Source organism: Hemiscyllium ocellatum, chromosome 25 (assembly GCF_020745735.1).
Source record: "Hemiscyllium ocellatum isolate sHemOce1 chromosome 25, sHemOce1.pat.X.cur, whole genome shotgun sequence".
NCBI lineage: Eukaryota > Metazoa > Chordata > Chondrichthyes > Orectolobiformes > Hemiscylliidae > Hemiscyllium > Hemiscyllium ocellatum.
The window spans coordinates 41,213,199-41,231,755 of record NC_083425.1 but is presented as its reverse complement, the minus strand read 5'-3'; the positions used below and the strand labels follow the sequence as shown (position 1 = coordinate 41,231,755).

The following is an 18,557-nucleotide window of genomic DNA, read 5'->3' as shown; positions in this document are numbered from 1 at the left end:
AGAAACTATTTACAAGGATGTTGCCAGGGTTGGAGGATTTGAGCTATAGGAAGAGGCTGAACAGGCTGGGGCTGTTTTCCCTGGAGCGTCGGAGACTGAGGGGTGACCTTATAGAGGATTACAAAATTATGAGGGGCATGGATAGGGTAAATAGGCAAAGTCTTTTCCCTGGGGTCGGGAAGTCCAGAACTAGAGGGTGTTGGTTTAGGGTGAGAGGGGAAAGACATAAAATAGTCCTAAGGGGCAACTTAATCACACAGAGGGTGGTTTGTATGTGGAATAAGCTACCAGAGTAAGTGGTAACAAACAAGGTCGAGAAAGGAGAACCTGAAGGCTTTTGACAAGGTGCCACTTTGAAAGTTACTACACATACTGAGGTGTCATGATATAGGGAGAAACATATCAACATGGATCGAGATGTGATGAGCTGCCAGAGGATGTGGTGGAGGCTGGTACAATTGCAACATTTAAGCAGCATTTGGATGGGTATATGAATAGGTAGGGTTTGGAGGGATATGGGCCTGGTGCTGGCAGGTGGGACTAGGTTGGGTTGCGATGTCTGGCCAGCATGGACGGGTTGGACTGAAGGGTCCGTTTCCATGCTGTACATCTCTATGACTCTATAATTTGTCCTGATCCCATTTCCTTCTGGTTGTAACTTTGCTCGCTGAGCTGAGAGGTTTCTTCTCAGCTGTTTTGTCACCATGCTAGGTAACATCTGTTGAAGTACTGGTGTTCTGTCCCACTTTCTATTTATGTGTCTTGGTCTGTTCATGTGGGTGATATCATTTCTGGTTCTTATTCTTAGACGTTGATAAATGGGGTCCAAATTGATGTGTTTATTGATTGAGTTCATGTTTGAATGCCAGGCCTCTAGAAATTCCTGTGCGTACATCATCTGCTACCATGATACCAAGGGGTCAGGATAGTCTGGTTGTCCTCTCCAAGGTGTCTTTGATGTATGACAGTGTGCAGAAAGTCTCTGGCGTGTTGTGTCTTCTTGTTTGGGTTTGTTGTGCTTATTGGGTACACGTTGTTCTTGAATACATTGTATGGATATTTTTCTTCTGCTGCTGCAGTGCATTGTGGCCCATTTAAGTAATGTCCTGATGCAGCTCGTTTGTGGATGTTGGGACGATTACTCCTGTCGTTAAGCATTTAGTGTGTGTTGCTTTCCTGTGGATGCTGGTCCGCAGTTCTCCATTGACTGTTCCATTGTGACATCTAGGAAAGGGAGTCTGTTGTTTTTATCTTCCTCTTTGGTGAAATTTATGCCAGTAAAGATGTTGTTAATGATATTGTAGGTTTCTTCTAATTTATTCTATTTTGTGATGACAAAGGTGCCATCCATATAGTGGACCCAAAGCTTAGGTTGAATCTTGGAGGGCTGTTGTCGTCTCTGCATAATTGCTTCTGCTAAGAATCCTGATATTGGTGATCCCATTGGTGTCCTGTTGATTTGTTTGTAGGTCTTGTTGAAGGTGAACTGGGTAGTGAGGCACAGGTCTATGAGCTTGAGGATGCTGCTTGGTGTTTGAGTCCTTGGTTCGACTAATAGTGAGGACAGTGTTTCTTTGGCCAGGCTGATATTAATTGATGTGAATAGGGCCGTTTTGTCGAAGAACACCCTGACTTTGCCCTCTTCTGTCTTGGTGTCTTTGATGTTCAGGAATTCTTGGCTGGAGTGGATGGAGTGACATGAGTCTTCTATTAGATATTTCAGTTTACGGTGATGTTTCTTTGCAGGTCTTAGTCTCACATCCTGGCATGTGACATTATGGTGGGCAGGAGGTGGTGGTGTTGGGCGGTCTCGGTTTGTGTACCTTGGGTAATCTGTAGAAATGGGGTGTATTGGATCCATCAGGTTTCTTTCTATGAGATCTGTCTTGTTAATTTTGCATGTGTTGTAGAGTTTTTTTCAATGATGCTATGATACAGTTTTCTATGGAATCTGGCCCATTGCTACCTGTTGGTAGGTTTTGGTATGTTCGAGAAGTGAGTTCCTGTTTTCAATGTACTGTGTCCTGTTTAGGATGACGGTCATGCCCCCTTTGCTGGTAGGATTACAATATTTTTGTCTTTTCTGAGTCCTTTTAGGGCATTTCTTTCCTATGTGTTGAGGGTGTTCCCTTCTTTGTTCTTGCTTAGTGTTGGTGCTGCTGTCTATCTGATGGCCTGCTAGGTTTCTTCCATAAGTCCATTGTCTTTCAGGGTTGATTCCAGTGCAGCTAGTAAGTCCTTTTTGTCCATGACTCTGTAATTGTAGTTCACCCCCCTTACTAGGACGGCATTTTCCATGTCTGTTAGCGGATGGTCCGACAGGTTCTTTACCCAAGCTTCTGAATTGTCTGTGTTGTTCTTTTGTGTGAGTTTATCAGTTTTTCTTGTAGGGCTAGTTTTTTCTTTGTCTTGGTCTGCTGTTGTTTGATGCTGATGGCTCGTTCTAATGTACTTGTCCATTCCTGGTCAGTCGTGTTGGTGTACAAAGTTTTTTGGTGCAATATTTCCTTTCATGTTTGTGGACTCGGTTTGGGCATCATTAATCATTTCTCACAACATTCTGCAACTGTTCTGTTCAGCTATTCTTCTGGCTTATGGGTGTTGAGAGGTGATGTGTACTTAACACATTGTGGTAATACCAGTTTCTTGAGTTATTTATGTAGGAAATACAGTTGTTTCCCATCTTCGGGTCAGTTTGAGTGTGTTGCACCCATAGGTGTTTGCGATTTTTGAGAAGATTGATTTCTTCTCAAATGATATCACTCACCTTAACAGACCAAGACGCACAAATAGAAAACAGGACAGGAAACGTCTGGGAACAAACCAGCTACCTCAGCGAGCAAACTTACAACTTGAACCTCAACCTGACCTACAAATCTTCTCAAAAATCGCAAACCATTTCTTTCTGCCTAGCACCATTATCTCTTTAGTGTTTTTTGTCTTTCATCCAGTTAGACCTCCTTCATTTGTCTCTGTCCCAACTAAAACCCATTCCCTGTTCCCTGACTCTGTGGTATTTGCATAGCACCTGCTGTATCTATACCATTTCCAGTATTAATGAAAGGTCATCAAGTTGAAAAGTTGATTCTCTTTCTTCATAGGCATTGATAGTTCCCAGAGTTTCTTCTTTCAGATATCCAGCATTTTAATCTTGTATTAAAATTGCAAGTTAGTGTACCTTGGAAAGATCATATGAAATTTATATCCGTGGTTTGAGCCATTTTTGTGGTGAGTTTCTTATAGCTTATGAATAGAATCACTGAATGTTTTGACATTAAATCCTTCTGATTGGATGCTATCATTATCAATATATATTTTTTCTCTTTATTATTTTATGTGTATTTGAAAGAAGTCGCAAAATTGTGGGGAAATTATTTTTCTCATTGAAACAGAATCTTGTTGCTTAGTGTGAAGGGATCCTGGAAATAATTGTTGCCTAACCGTGCAAAACAGACACGTCGAGTTGGAGTGGCATGGTGGCTTGGTGATTAGCACTGTTGCCTCACGGCACCAGGGATTCGAATTTGATTCCGTCCTTGGATGCCTGTGTGTGTGAAGTTTGCGTGTTCTGCCTGTGTGACAATTGAGTGCTCTGGTTTCCTTCCATAGTCCAAAGAAGTACAATTTAGGTAGATTGGCTATACTCAGTTGTCCTTACTATCTAGGAATGTGCAGGCTAGGTAGATTAGCAGTGATAAAAATAGGGGTCACGAGGATAGGTTAGAGGGCTGGGTTTGGGTGGCTGCTCTTCAGAGGATTGGTGATACTTGATGGGCTGAATGCCCTTTTTCCACTACACTGTAGGGTTTTAAAAAAAAAATTAGAAAGAATCATTTAATTCACCATTTATTTTTATTTTCTCTTCTTTAGTTCCTTGGTGATAACAGCTGTGTTTGATCGAAATGTTAACTGTCGAAGGGCTGCCTCAGTAAGTATTTAGTATGACCTCTGTTACAGTGGTATGCATAAACAATGCCACCTTTTGATTATAGAGGGTGACCATGATCTGTTTTGAATTGCATTTTGTTTTATTTTATTGCATATTCATACAGCCATGTGTTGGAATACAATATGGAACATAATTAGCTACACTGTAGTGATAGGTGTTTGATTAGTTTTCACTGGCTCTACGTACAAAGCTATTGTCAGAGTGACATCAAAGTCAAAGGCATTTCCCATTCAGAAAATAGTGTGTCAAATTAGATGCTAGGTTCGTTTCAGAAATAGGCCATGTAATGGAAGCTAAATATTTTGAAATAATTTTAAAGCTTGTTTTAAATGAGTTAGTCAATGTAGCACTTAGGAAGATTCAAATGGACATGTCTTTTATAAATGAAAATAGTTTGATCACAGAAAACTCAGTTTACTTTTTAGGGCATTCTGCAACCAGTTCATAAAGCAGGAGTAGAGAATGCAGTATTAAATAGAAAACAAAAAGTTTACTTGGGCCTTTCCAAATTTGATTTCTGTACCATAGCAAATATTTAATTTGTCTTGCTTGTCTAATTCAATAAAACTTCCTTTGAAATGTTGGTTTCCTATTAACTTTTTTTCCTCAGGTACAATATTGCAGGTCAAGTTTATCCTGTTCATCCACTGGTGCCTGGTGTAGTTTCAGCTCCACCTTAATGAAACTCATTTCCTAATCTTTGATTCTTTCTTCTGATTAGTCACGTTGCTATAGTTAATGCTTGGAAAAGCATGAATCATGACTAAGTTCGACACCTGTTGAAGTTTTAAGTGATCACTTCAAAAGCTGTGCAAGTATACTTGTGTTGGCTATGCATTTATTTAATTGTACATCGTGCAGTAGGTGTTGCAATTATTTTAAATGATTTATTGAATGATTTGAAACGCTTAATTGCAATGCTGTGAACGCAAATTGAATTCCTGCATGTTTCAGGATAAGCTGCTCAATTTATCATCTTACTGGTTATATGCTAAGAACAGGACAGTTCTACATGGGAAGGAAGGTTGTACTAGTTTCACCTCTTTGTAATGTTCCATTACTTCGTTTGTCAGATGACGATCCAGTCTTCAATTGTAAAGTTTTATTTATTTAGTTTGATTTATTCATATCACAAGCACCGAGATACAGCGAAAAGTGTTGTTTTGTATGCTGTACAGGCAGAACATGCCACACAAAGTGCATCAGCATAGATAAACATACTGAATGAACACAGGAACAAAAAATAAAAACAATAATGGAGTTATTGGAAGTGAGAGAATCAAAGAGGAAATGGTAGGAGAGAAAGGTGATGTAGTAAAGAGATGAAAATTTAATAAATTTTAAGCACAAACTTGAATCAAGTCTTATGCTGAGTGCAACTCATATCAAAGTTTAAATACTAGAAGTTCAAGACTGCAGCAGGACTGCACCTGGAAATGCAGGATGCAAATGGAGGAACAAGCCAGCCCACCCTACTGATTAAAGATCTCTAAAGTTGCAGAGATCAAACAAATATGAAAAGTAGCAAGAATAGGCCATTCACTCCTCTAACCTGCTCAAACATTTAAAAAAAAGACTGATCAGATTGTGGTCTTAAGTCCACTTTCCTACCTACACCGTATATTCTGGACTAACAAGGAAGTCAATCCAGCTCTGCTTTAAAACTATTCAATGATCCTTTCTCCACTGCTGTCTGGGGATGAGAGGTCCTAAGACTGACTTCCACTGAGAGAAAAAAATGCCTCCTCATCATCACCTGAAATGGAGGCCCCTTGTTTGAAAAAGTCTCCTGCTTTCTCCTCCAAGGGGAAAAATTCTTTCCACATCAACTCTGTCATATCTCTTCAGGATCTTATGTGCTTTAATTAGATAGCCTTTTCTAACATTTGGTAGATATAGACCTAGCCTCCCTAGTCATTTAAGATAACTCCTTCATCCCAAGTATCAGTCAGGTGACCCCTTTCTGAAAGATCTGAAACACATTTCTATCCTGTCTTAAATAATGAGACTAAAGCTGCACACTCTACTGTAGATGTGACCTCACCAATATCATACAGAGCTGTAGCAAAGTTTTCCTGCTTTATATTACATTCCCCTTGCAACAAACAACAGCATTCCATTTTCATTCTGAATTACCTGCAAACTAACATTTTGTGATTTATGTACCACCATACCCAGATTCCTCTGTACCTTGTGGTTCTGTAATCTCTCTCTGTTGAGATAATATGCTGCACTTCTATTCTTCCTGCTAAAGTGGACAAGTTCACAGTTTCTCATTTTATACTCCAACTACCAAATTTTTCCAATCACTTAACCTGCTAGATCTCTGTAGGCTCCTCTATCCTCTTCGTAACTACCTTCCTACCGAAGGTTAACAGTTAGTCCCTTCAGTGAGTCACTTATGTAGATTGTAAATAATTGACAACCAAACACTGATCTCTGTGGCATAATGAGAAAGTACCTCATTTATGCTTCCAATTAGTCATAGAGATGTACAGCATGGAAGCAGACCTGTCCATGCCGACCAGATATCCCAACCCAATCTAGTCCCACCTGCCAGCATCCGGCCCATTTCCCTCCAAACATTTCCTATTCATACACCCATCCAAATGCCTCTTAAATGTTGCAATTGTATCAGCCTCCACCACATCCTCTGGCAGCTCATCACATTTCGATCCATGTTGATATGTTTCTCCCTACATCATGACCTCTTAGTATGTGTAGTAACTTTCAAAGTGGCACCTTGTCAAAAGCCTTCTGGTTCTCCTTTTTCTGTGTTGTTTGTTACTTCCTGGAACAACTCAAATAACTTGGTGAAACATGAGCTGCCTTTCGCATAACCATGCTGACTCTAATTACATGAAGATTTTCTAGGTCTCCAGTTATAAACCCTGTCACAATAGATTTGATCATTTTCCCCTCTTATAGCTGTTAAGCTAACCTTCTATAATTTCCATCATTCTGTCGTCTCTTTCTTGAGTACAGTTGTCGCATTTGATATTTTCCAATCTGATGTGACTTTTCCAGAATCTGGAGAATTTTGAAAAATTAAAATTAATGCATGACTATTTCAGCAACCACTTCTTTTAACAGCCTAGGATTTAGCTGGTTGTCAAATTTTAGTTCCAACAGTTTTCTTAGGGCTGTCTTTATGGTGATTGTAATTAATTGTTTTAGGTTCCTTGTTCCCTTTCACATTCTGATATTTAGTTATTCTACAGTGAAGACAGACACGCACATTATGTGCCGTGGAGTCATAGAATCATAAGCATGGAAACAAATCCTGCAGTCAAACAAGTCCATGCCAAACATAAACTCGTCCCACCTGCCTGCTCCTGGTCCATATTCCTCCAAACCTTTCCTATTCATGCACTTATATGTGTGTCTTTTAAATGTTGCAACTGTGCCCTCATCCTCCATTTCCTCATGACGTTCATTCCACATGCACATTACCCTCTGTGCAAAATATTTGCCCCCAGGGCTTTTTAAAATTTCTCTCCTTTCACCTTTAAAATATGTCCCCTACCCTTGAAATTCCCCATCTTGGAGGAAAAGCAGCTGCCATTAAACTTTCCTGCATCCTTCAGGATTTTATAAACCTCTATAAGGTCTCCTCTCAACCTCCAACTCTGCAGTGGAAAGAAGTCCCAGACTATCCAGCCTTTCTTTCCAAATCAAACCTTCCGTACCCAGCAACATCCTGGTAAATCTGTTCTGAACCCTCTCTAGCTTAATAATATCCTTTCTCTAACAGGGTTACCCGAACTGTCTATTGCATCTGCAGTTTTCTTATATTCCATTATTAATTTCCTGGACACACTGTAGAGGAGCTATGTTTCCTTCATATGCTCTTTTTTCCAATTTGGATACTCTTTAGTTTTTGTTGTTATATTTCTAGTTTGTGTTCTGTAACACTCTAATTTCTCCTTCCTTATTAATCTTTTGGTTATTCTTTAAATTCTGTCAAATGTTCTGGTGTGCCACTCATCTTTGCAGATTTAGATTTTTTGAAATTTCATTTTGATACTGTCTCTAGTTTGTTTAGGTTATCATGAAAGGTGCGTCCTTTTTCACTGGAATGTAGATTTTGTGTACTCTAAGATATCTCCGATCTCTGCAACTGTATGTATAGTGTCCTGTCCCTTAACCCAGTGGCCCAGTTAATTGGGCATTACTCTCTGTTACACTGTTGTATTGTTCTCTTAAATCAAGATTGCAGCATTACGAGAAGTAATTGCTCCCAGGTTTCAGACCACAGCTCATCATTGCTGTCACTGCATGTAAAGCAACGCGGGGTCAAAATCCAAGAATACTCTCCCTAAGAATATTGTGGATTTAACTACAGCAAATGGACTGCAGTTTAAGAAGGTGTCTCTTCACCACCACCTTAAGGGCACCAGGGGACAAGCAATAAAACGCAGGCCAGCCTGTGGCGCCCATGAGTAAATTAAAAAATTCCCGATAATTGTCCGGCAGCTGCAAATGTCTATACATCAGGCATTGCTGAGCAGCACCTGTCTCTCTGTTAAGCTTGTAAAGATACCACTGCAGTCTGATAAACCTCCTTTCCATGAGTTCTTATACCAGACTAGTCTGACCAGGTGCTAGAAGTGAGGAACGACTAGGCTATAATTTCTGATTTGACTCAAGTCCATTGTAATTTCTGTTATTCTGGAAAATGGTAAATGCTGAAGACCTCATTGCACTGAGTCTCTGTAATTGTCTCTTACAAAGCAATGTTGTAGGCTGTAGTCGTGACATGGACTGTCTCCTTGCTCCATGATGACAAGATTTACTCACTATGATCTCCCAAGTCTATTGTTTAAGACTCTTCAATTTGGTGGCCTACTGTTATTTAGAGTGCTTATCATAAAAAAAAGTTTGTAAAGTACTCAACTATATTTTTCTACTGTTAAACTAATATTAGCAAATTTTAAGATTTCTAGCTCAGGTTGAGGTTTTACATGTAGGTTTGCTCACTGAGCTGGAAGGTTTGTTTTCAGACATTTCGTCACCATACTAGGTAACTTCAATGAAGTTTCATTGGAGGCTCACTGATGATGTTACCTAGTATGGCGATGAACTGTCTGAAAACGAACTTTAAACTATTGTGTATTATAACAGGAAAAGGCAAAGTAGATAAAGATAGATAAACTACTCACAATGGTTAGGGAATTTTAGAACTTGGGAACATAGCCTGAGAACTAGCGCCAGGCTGTTCAGGAAAGATGTTAGTAAGTACTTCTGCGCACAAACTCTCTTTCACAACAAATGCTAGGTCAGTTGTTAATTTTGTTATGCAAAAGTATGTGGAGTTAGGCTACAGATCAGCCATGATTTTATTGAGTGATGGAATAGGCTGAATGGCTTACTCCTGTTCCTATGACTTCACTGATATATTGTTACAGCCATTGTTTTTCTAAATCTTTTTCCTGCAGGCTGCTTTCCAGGAGAACGTTGGAAGACAGGTACTGTTTCTTATAAATATATTGTGAACAATTTATAAATATGCCGGAAATATTTCAAGTTGTACAGAAAGATTTCCTGGAAGCAATCTAAGGGTTTGTCAATTACAAACTTGGAAATGATGGACCTGAAATTGCTTGTTGAGTGAAACTGGAAAATGGGCATTGAATTCCTCATTAATGCATGATGATTCCATTTGTAGAATCCTGGCTAAAGTTCTGATGAAAGGTCATTGACTTGATTATATGACTAGATTCCCTACAGTATGGAAACAGGCCCTTCGACCCAACAAATCCACATCGATCCTCCGAAGAGTAACCCACCCAGACCCATTCCCTGACAATGGGCAATTTAGCATGACCAATTCACCTAAGCTGTACATCTTCGGATTGTAAAAGGAAACCAGACACCTGGAGGAAACCCATGCAGACACTGGGAGAATGTGCAAACTCCACACAGTCAATCGAACCTGGGTCCCTGGTGCTGTGAGGCAGCAGTGCTAACCACTGTGCCGACTTAGAACATTCATGCCATTTCCTTTTCCGTAGATGCTACCTGACCCCTTGAGTATTTCCAACGTTTTCAGTTATGTTTTGATAGCACAGGTCCAGTATATTTAATTTCTAATATTTGTGTGGTATCCCTGAACCAAACAATCTTTCAGCATCCCTTCAGGTTCTACACTAGCATTTTTACCTCCAGCTAGCCTCAGAGTCACTTTTCCTTCTCAAGTAGGTTTTATCACTATATGTTTTAAATCCCAGGACTCTTGATGAGGAGAAAGATACATTTTGTAATTCAAAGTTGGTGTTAATAATCGGAATTTCTGTTTTCTGTGCCAAGTATATCCTTCCTTGAGATTGTGCTTGGTGTGATTATCTTAGCCTTTTAAAGAGGGCTGTGCGACGTTCTTGCTTCCACACTGCAATTTATGATAATAACGAGATTAGTCTGCAGCAATGAAAGTCAAATAAAATAAATGTCAGGGAGTATTGTATATTTCTTTGAAAATATGTTCATTATATAAAATATGTCATAAGTTAATCTGCATTTACATTTTGTTTCTGATCATTTGTTGAACACAGAGGGTAATTAGTTTTGTTTACATATTTTGCAGGGTACATTTCCACATGGAATTGAGATACTTACTGCAGCTGACTATTTTGCAGTTGGAAATCGGACCAAATGTTTTTTGAATATTAGGTAATGCTTCAAGGCTATGACCATCCTCTCTGCCACCAAAAATATATAAAATACTGATTTCAGTACAGATTGAGCACTGAGGAACTCACTTGTTTGGATTTAGAATTCCCCTTATTGCTTAAAGTTTACACTGTTGATCGGTCAATTGCAAGAGGCCATAGATTTAAGATGTTTGGTAAAAGAACCACAATCTTTTTTTACAAAATAAGCAGTTACCATTTGGAATTCTCTGACTGATAGAATGGTGACTACAGATTTTATTATTACTTTCAAAAGGGAGTTAGATAAATATCTGAAAGAGAAAAGCATTACATAAATTTAAAGTAAAAGTAAGGGGTCTAATTGGATTGTCTTTTGAAAGAGTTATTGCGAATATGATGGATCAAATGACCACCACCTGTCTAATTTAGCATGTACTTGACTTCCATATCTGCTGATGGTACACAGATCCTCCCTTACATGCCCACCTTAAAAGGTGAAGATTGACAAATTATTTGTGAGTGAGGTGTCATAGCTTGGTTAACTTTGCGCACATATAACATTGGAGGTACTAAATTGTGACTTTCTTTTTCTCCTCCTCTATAACTCAAGGAACAGATACACACATCTATCACAGCAGCCATTTTTAATGTTCCTTCATTGGGAACATGCAATCTTCTTATATACCAAGGATAGTGCCCTAATCCTCCAGCTGAGATAAACTGACTCAGCAGATACAATGACCCTTTGTAGATTTGCTGCTTGTATTTTTCTTATCAACTGTTATGCTTACATGGATACTGACATTCAGTCAGTGCTGAGGAATGGATCACTTTCTCCTTTTGGGCATCCATTATTTCCATCAGCTGTGCCAGTTGAATTATAATACGATTGGATGCAGAGGCAAAGCATTGAGTACGAATGAGCTTTGAGTTTTGCTGTTGTTAAGACCATAAGATGGAGGAGTAGAAGCAGCCTGTTGATTCCATCGAGTCTGCTCCACTATTCAATTACATCATGGCTGATCTGATAATCCTCAACTCCATTTTCCTGCCTTTTCCTCATAACCTTTGATTCGCAAACTGATTAAAAATCTGTCTATCTCAGCCTTGAATATGTTTAACAACCCAGCCTCTACTACCCTCAGTTGTAAGGTGTTCCATAAATTCACTACCTTCGGAGAGAAGAAGTTCCTCCTCATCTCTGTAAGGGCAATTCCTTATACTGAGATTATGCCCTCTGGTCTTAGACTCTCCCACAAAGGGCAGCAATCTTTTTGCATCAACCCTGTCAAGTACGCTAACAATCTTGTATGTTTTTGTTAAGGTTGCATCTTATTCTTCTAATCTCCAATGAGCACTGACCCAACCTACTAGATCTCTTTTCATAAGATAGTTGTTCCAAACCCAGGAGCAGCCTAGTGAATCTCCCCTGAATTACTTTTTAATGTCGCCATATCTTTTCTTAGGTAAGGGGTCCAGAACTGGTTGTGGTTATGTTCGCCGAGCTGGGAATTTGTGTTGCAGACGTTTCGCCCCCTGTCTAGGTGATATCCTCAGTGCTTGGGAGCCTCCTGTGAAGCGCTTCTGTGATCTTTCCTCCAGCATTTGTAGTGGTTTGAATCTGCCGCTTCCGGTTGTCAGTTCCAGCTGTCCGCTGCAGTGGCCGGTATATTGGGTCCAGGTCGATGTGCTTATTGATTGAATCTGTGGATGAGTGCCATGCCTCTAGGAATTCCCTGGCTGTTCTCTGTTTGGCTTGTCCTAAAATAGTAGTGTTGTCCCAGTTGAATTCATGTTGCTCGTCATCTGCGTGTGTGGCTACTAAGGATAGCTGATCGTGTCGTTTCGTGACTTGTTGGTGTTCATGGATATGGATCATTAGCTGTCTTCCTGTTTCTCCTATGTAGTGTTTGTGCAGTCCTTGCATGGGATTTTGTACACTACATTGGTTTTGCTCATGCTGGGTATCGGGTCCTTCGTTCCGGTGAGTTGTTGTCTGAGAGTGGCTCTTGATTTGTGTGCTGTTATGAGTCCGAGTGGTCGCAGTAGTCTGGCTGTCAGTTTGGAAATGCTCTTGATGTATGGTTGTGTGGCTAGTCCTTTGGGTTACGGCATGTCCTTATTCCGTTGTCTTTCCCTTAGGCATCTGTTGATGAAATTGTGCGGGTATCCGTTTTTGGCGAATACATTGCATCGGTGTTCTTCTTCCTCTTTTTGTAGTTCTGGTGTACTGCAGTGTGTTGTGGCCCTATTGAATAGTGTCTTGATGCAACTTCTTTTGTGTGTGTTGGGGCAGTTGCTTTCTTAGTCCAGGACTTGGTCTGTGTGTGTGGCTTTGCTGTAACCTTTGTTCAAATTCAACCCAAACACTGGGTCAGAAATGTGGATGACACCTTTGTAATCATTAAAAACACAGAAATAGAGAGCACACACCGGATCATCAACGCCACACTCACAGTAATCCGATTCACGAGAAATGAAGAAAAGGAAAACCAACTCCCATTCCTAGACGTGATCGTACAGAGAACACGTCACGGAGAATTCAGCACAAAGGTATACAGGAAAGCCACACACACAGACCAAGTCCTGAACTACGAAAGCAACCCCCCAACACACACAAAAGAAGTTGCATCAAGACACTATTCATAAAGGCCATAACACACTGCAGTACACCAGAACTGCAAAAAGAGGACGAAGATCACCTATACAAGGTATTCACCAAAAACGGATGCCCACGCAATTTCATCAACAGATGCCTAAGGGAAAGACAAAGGAACGAGGACATGCCGCAACCCAAAGGACTAGTCACACTACCATACATCAAGAGCATTTCCGAACTGACAGCCCGAATACTGCGACCACTAGGACTCTCAGCACACAAACCAACAGCCACTGTCAGACAACAACTCACCAGAACGAAGGACCCGATACCCAGCATGAGCAAAACCAATGTAGTGTACAAAATCCCATGCAAGCATTGCACAAAACACTACATAGGAGAAACAGGAAGACAGCTAACGATCCACATCCATGAACTCCAACTGGCCATGAAATGACATGACCAGCTATCCTTAGTAGCCACACACGCAGATGACAAGCAACATGAATTCAACTGGGACAACACTCCTATTATAGGACAAGCCAAACTGAGAACAGCCAGGGAATTCCTAGAGGCATGGTGCTCATCCACAGATTCAATCAATAAGCACATCGACCTGGACCTGCAACGGACAGCTGGAACTGACAACCGGAAGCGGCAGATTCAAACCACTACAAATGCTGGAGGAAAGATCACAGAAGCGCTTCACAGGAGGCTCCCATGCAGTGAGGATGTCACCTAGACAGGGCACGAAACGTCTGCAATACAAATTCCCAGTTTGGTGAACAGAACCACAGCAATGAGCACCTGAGCTACAAATCTTCTCTCAAACTTTGGGTCCAGAACTATTCATAGCATTCCAGCTGTGGTCTGAATAGTGTCTTGCATAGTTTTCACAAGACATCCTTATTTTTATATTCCAGTCCCTTTGAAATAAAGGCCAACGTTATTATATTTTGCTTCTCCATTGTATTGTATTTGTCTCCTGTATTAGGATTTGTTATGAAGAATAGACAGCTGATTAAGTCATTGGAGGGCTATTAATATCTGTGAAATGGTATCACAAAGAGTCCTTACCTTCCTAAGGATGGGCAATGTAGGGGTGATATTATAAAATTAATAATAAGAAAAAACTATATTTGAACAAAGTATGTTGACTTAATTTGTGGCCAAATAAATCACTTTACCTAATGAAGGAGTAGCACTCTGAGAGCTTGTGACTTTAAATAAACTATAATCTCGTGTCGTGTGACTTCTGACTTTATTTGATTATGAGCCATACTTTTTGACTGTTGCATATCATTTGATGCAGTAGTGTCTTTCTTACTCGGCATACATTAAAAATGAATCTGCAATAAAAGTAGGAGAGGAAAATTTCTAAATCTGCCCTTTGATTCTTTGTTGATTTGCTGGACTGAAATGTCAGAAATTTAGCAAAGAATTTAAGTTTCTTTCCGCTGAGCTGTATTATGTGGTTTCATCTGGTTTTCTCTTGTATTAGAGAGCTAAATGTTCATTAAAAGCAATTGATGTAGGTGGGTGGAATTATTAGAGACAGTCATGCAACTGTTCATAATGACAGGGTAGTTATTTATATGCCATGCACATCCAGGATATATGTTATTAAACTGAACTAGCTAAATACGCTATTGTTTGTGCTGCAATTAATGAGTAGTATCATGTACTTTGTGGTCAACCATGTTCACTGTACTACATACACCTTGCCGACTAGTTTCAAACCATAACTAATCATAAAATTGTTTTGGGTAAGCTCTTTTTATGCAAGAGCTATAAACATACGTATAGCAATTACCTAAAAGGAATTCTGATTACTAAGCTAGTTTTTTTAAATACTGAACTGTCTCTGTGCTGTGCATCTCTGACTCTGACTGACTATTAATTAGCTCCTTGCAATATTTTGATCAGTAAACTATTAAATCAGTACTATATCTGCACACTTCAACTGAATTCTACAAGGCCCGCAGATGCAGAATAGAGGGAAGGGAGGGCAGGTGGTGGATTGCTTGTCAACCTGTCTCAGGAAATCTTATTCCACGTGATGTGCCCTGAACACTGTTCCTTTGACTCTTCTATCAGTGGATCACCTCAGCCTTTGCCTTAGCACAGCTGGTTGTGTTTTTGTCTTTGTGTTCCCCAATCTGGAGTTTTCTTTTTAAGTTTCTCTGCCATCACATCCTTCAAAACTACTGTTTCTAGTTACCAGATTAGTCCTAATATCTTCTTTTTGTCATGTATTTTTTTGCACAGTTCTGATATGTGGATATACATTATTCAGTTGAAACTGCTATATCAATGAAATGGATTTTTGAATCAGGATGTTATTTTATGAATTGTTAAATTTGCTGTTGCAAAGGACACAGAGTTCAGCAGAGGGTTTGACCAAGTGAAACATTAATTATTTTTAGTAACATGTAATTAGAGATGAACAATTACTGCTGGATGTCAAGCTTTCCTGAACTGCCAGAAGATGTTGCAGTTTGTGTGGATGCTGTGCATTCAGTTTTCTGCCCATTTCCTGAGACCTGTCCTTATTTTCTGCATTTTGGAAAGTTAAGTTAATAAGGACAATATTCAAAGCCAAGTTCCAAGTCTAACAAGTAGTCTGTTTCTGGATCCAGCATTCATTAACTAAGCCATCCGACATGTTTTCATTGTCTGAGCTGTCTGATGAGAGCACCACGTGGCTAGCAAGATTACACTAGGCAGACCTTTGAATATTAATAATGTTCAATGATTTTCTTACATTTATTGATGAATTAGGTAGACACTGAAAGCAGATGCAGTTATAGATTTTAAAAGGCAAAGGATAAATATGAAACAGACAGAGCCATTGAAGCTTATTCTTTTCATTATTCGTTTGGGGTTGTATGTTTGGCAAGTGGGGCCAGTATTTATCGCCCATCCATAATTTTCATTCAAAAAGTTTGTTGAGTTGATGAGGTACATCCACAATGCTGTTAGGAAAGAGGTTCCTGGTTTTGACCAAGCAACATTGAAGGAGTGATGTTATATTTCCACGTAAGGATGGTGAGTGGTTTGGACATGAACTGACAGGTGATGGTGTTTCCATGTTTCTGTTATCCTTATCCTGATAGGTAGTGGTGATTGTCGGTTCGGAAGGTGTTGTTGAAGGAACATTGATAAATTTCTGCAGGGCACCTTGTAGATGGTGCACACTGTTGGTGCAGGATGAATTGAATTTTTGTGGATGTGATGACAGTCAAGCAGACTACTTTGTCCTGGGTGGTGTCAAGTTTCTTAAGTATTGTTGGAGCTACAGGCATCCAGGCAAGTGGAGAATATTTCATCACAGTCTTTATTTGTGCCTTATAGATGGTGAAGAGACTTTGGAAAGTCAGGCAGTGAGTTAGTCTGTGGAGGATTCCTAACCTCTGACTTGCTCTTGTAGCCACAGCATCTATATGGCTAGTCAGTTCACTTTCTGGTCAGTGGTAATTCCCGCGGTATTGGGGATTCAGTGACAGTAACACCATTGAATGTCAAGAAATGACGATTAGATTCTGTCTTATTTGAGATGGTCGTTGCCATTATGATAGATGAAGTCGGGTATGGAAGCCTGAACCAGTTGGTATCATTTGAATGAATAAAAAAATGGCTATTTTGTCCTTATCCATACCTACTTTCTTAATATTGACCTCTGTTTTAATGCCTTAGATAGTTGGAGAAGATGTTTCCTAGAAATTGGTCAAAGTTTTGCCCCATCCTTGCTTCACCACTTTTTATTTTGTCTCACCTAAGTTTTCGCGCTAGCAAGAGTTGTGCATACGCTGAACCCTCTAATGGATAAGCTGAACATGCTTAGACCAAGCTAAATGCCTTCTCACATTCCTATCCAGAGTCAGCAATTGATCAAACTGTAGTCAGATTAAAACTATAGGGTGAGTTAATTAAATTGTTCAGCTCAAATTGCTGCCTTGCATTTATAATTATGAAATGTTTATGAATTTATACAAATAGAAGCAAAGATTGCTGAATTTGCTTTCAACACCACCATCCTAAGGAAACAAGACTTCAAAGGATAGAGTTTCCCAAAGGTGAAGCTGGAATGGAAAGTCTTGCTCTATAGGATTTAAAGCTTTGTAGACTATGTCAAGATGTAACATGGTATTCATGAAACATTTTGTGAAAAGAAGAGCTTGCTAAAGAGTTGCTTCTTGAAACCGCTACAATCTTTTTATTTCCGTTTGCTTTTTATGTTACAATCAATATATTGTAGAATTACGTATTAAAGCTCTTTCTATTAAATGTGACTTTTCATATCCGAAACATGCAGCTGACAAGTCTGCCTTTGTAACTAACTCAGCCATAACGTTAATATCATGTGTGTTTTTGGAGAATATTGTTCATCTGCATATACCCTTGACTTCTTCACTTATGTTTAAATACAAATTTGCTGCACTTTGAACAAAAAGTTTCATATATTTCCAGTGTCAGAAAATGAATCGGTACGGGAGGAGGAGAGCATTGGCCTAATACCTATACAAATTATTCTCCAATGCGTACAAACTACTGAGTATATTTATAATAAATCAAGAAATTCAGTTGACTTTGATCTACCGTAATTGCACATCATTGTGAATGTTTGCTGAAGGTATCGAAGATCCACAGCAAGAAACCACAATGTGATAGCAGCAAAGGAAAAAGAAATGGAAAAAATACAGTATATTTGGTTGATACATTATGGGACTTGAGTTTCAGATAACCTGTAATCAGTTCATAAATCATTATTTATGGCAACATATTTATGAAATCTGTGTTTCATGGTTCATATTAAATCCCTTGTTCTGTAAGCACTTATCAGTAGTGTAAAAGTTTGTCCATAGATCTGAAACATTTGCACATACTGTCATAACATTATTTAAACTAATCTTCATAATGTGCTCCCAATTCTCTCATGGATAATCCTTATTATTCTGTTAAACAATTGCAGATTCCATTTGGACTAAGCAGTAATTTATTCCCTTTTTATGTTTTGCAGCATTTACATTGTTGGATTCCCTGAGTATACACAACCTTTGATCGATCATCTGATACAAAAGAAATTTAACCACTGGGATTGGTAAGAGAAAGCAAAATGTTTTAAGTATTTGTACATTAAAACATATATGCATTTTTCATATTTTGTGAGAGTTATTGTAAAACTGGAAATTTTTATGTGCTTTTTGAATAAGCTGTACTAAAAATATGTCAGTCAGTTTGAGTAAACAAAGCACAATTATTTACGTTTCTAATGATGAAGAGATGAGTTTTTCCTTTGGGAATAATAAACAATGATCATGTAAGATCAAAGTCACTGGAAAATAATGTACAGAATCTT

At 39.2% G+C, this 18,557-nt stretch overlaps 1 protein-coding gene across 1 annotated transcript in view; it reads left to right on the top strand.

Annotated features, from left to right (window-relative positions):
• Window positions 1-18,557, top strand: part of tbcd (tubulin folding cofactor D) — a 281,039-nt gene that overhangs the window by 158,475 nt on the left and 104,007 nt on the right. The window contains exons 15-18 of the mRNA XM_060844252.1: window positions 3,871-3,928; window positions 9,388-9,417; window positions 10,533-10,618; window positions 18,219-18,299. Of these exons, the coding sequence (XP_060700235.1) occupies window positions 3,871-3,928; window positions 9,388-9,417; window positions 10,533-10,618; window positions 18,219-18,299 (255 nt within the window). The remainder of the gene's footprint in view (window positions 1-3,870; window positions 3,929-9,387; window positions 9,418-10,532; window positions 10,619-18,218; window positions 18,300-18,557) is intronic.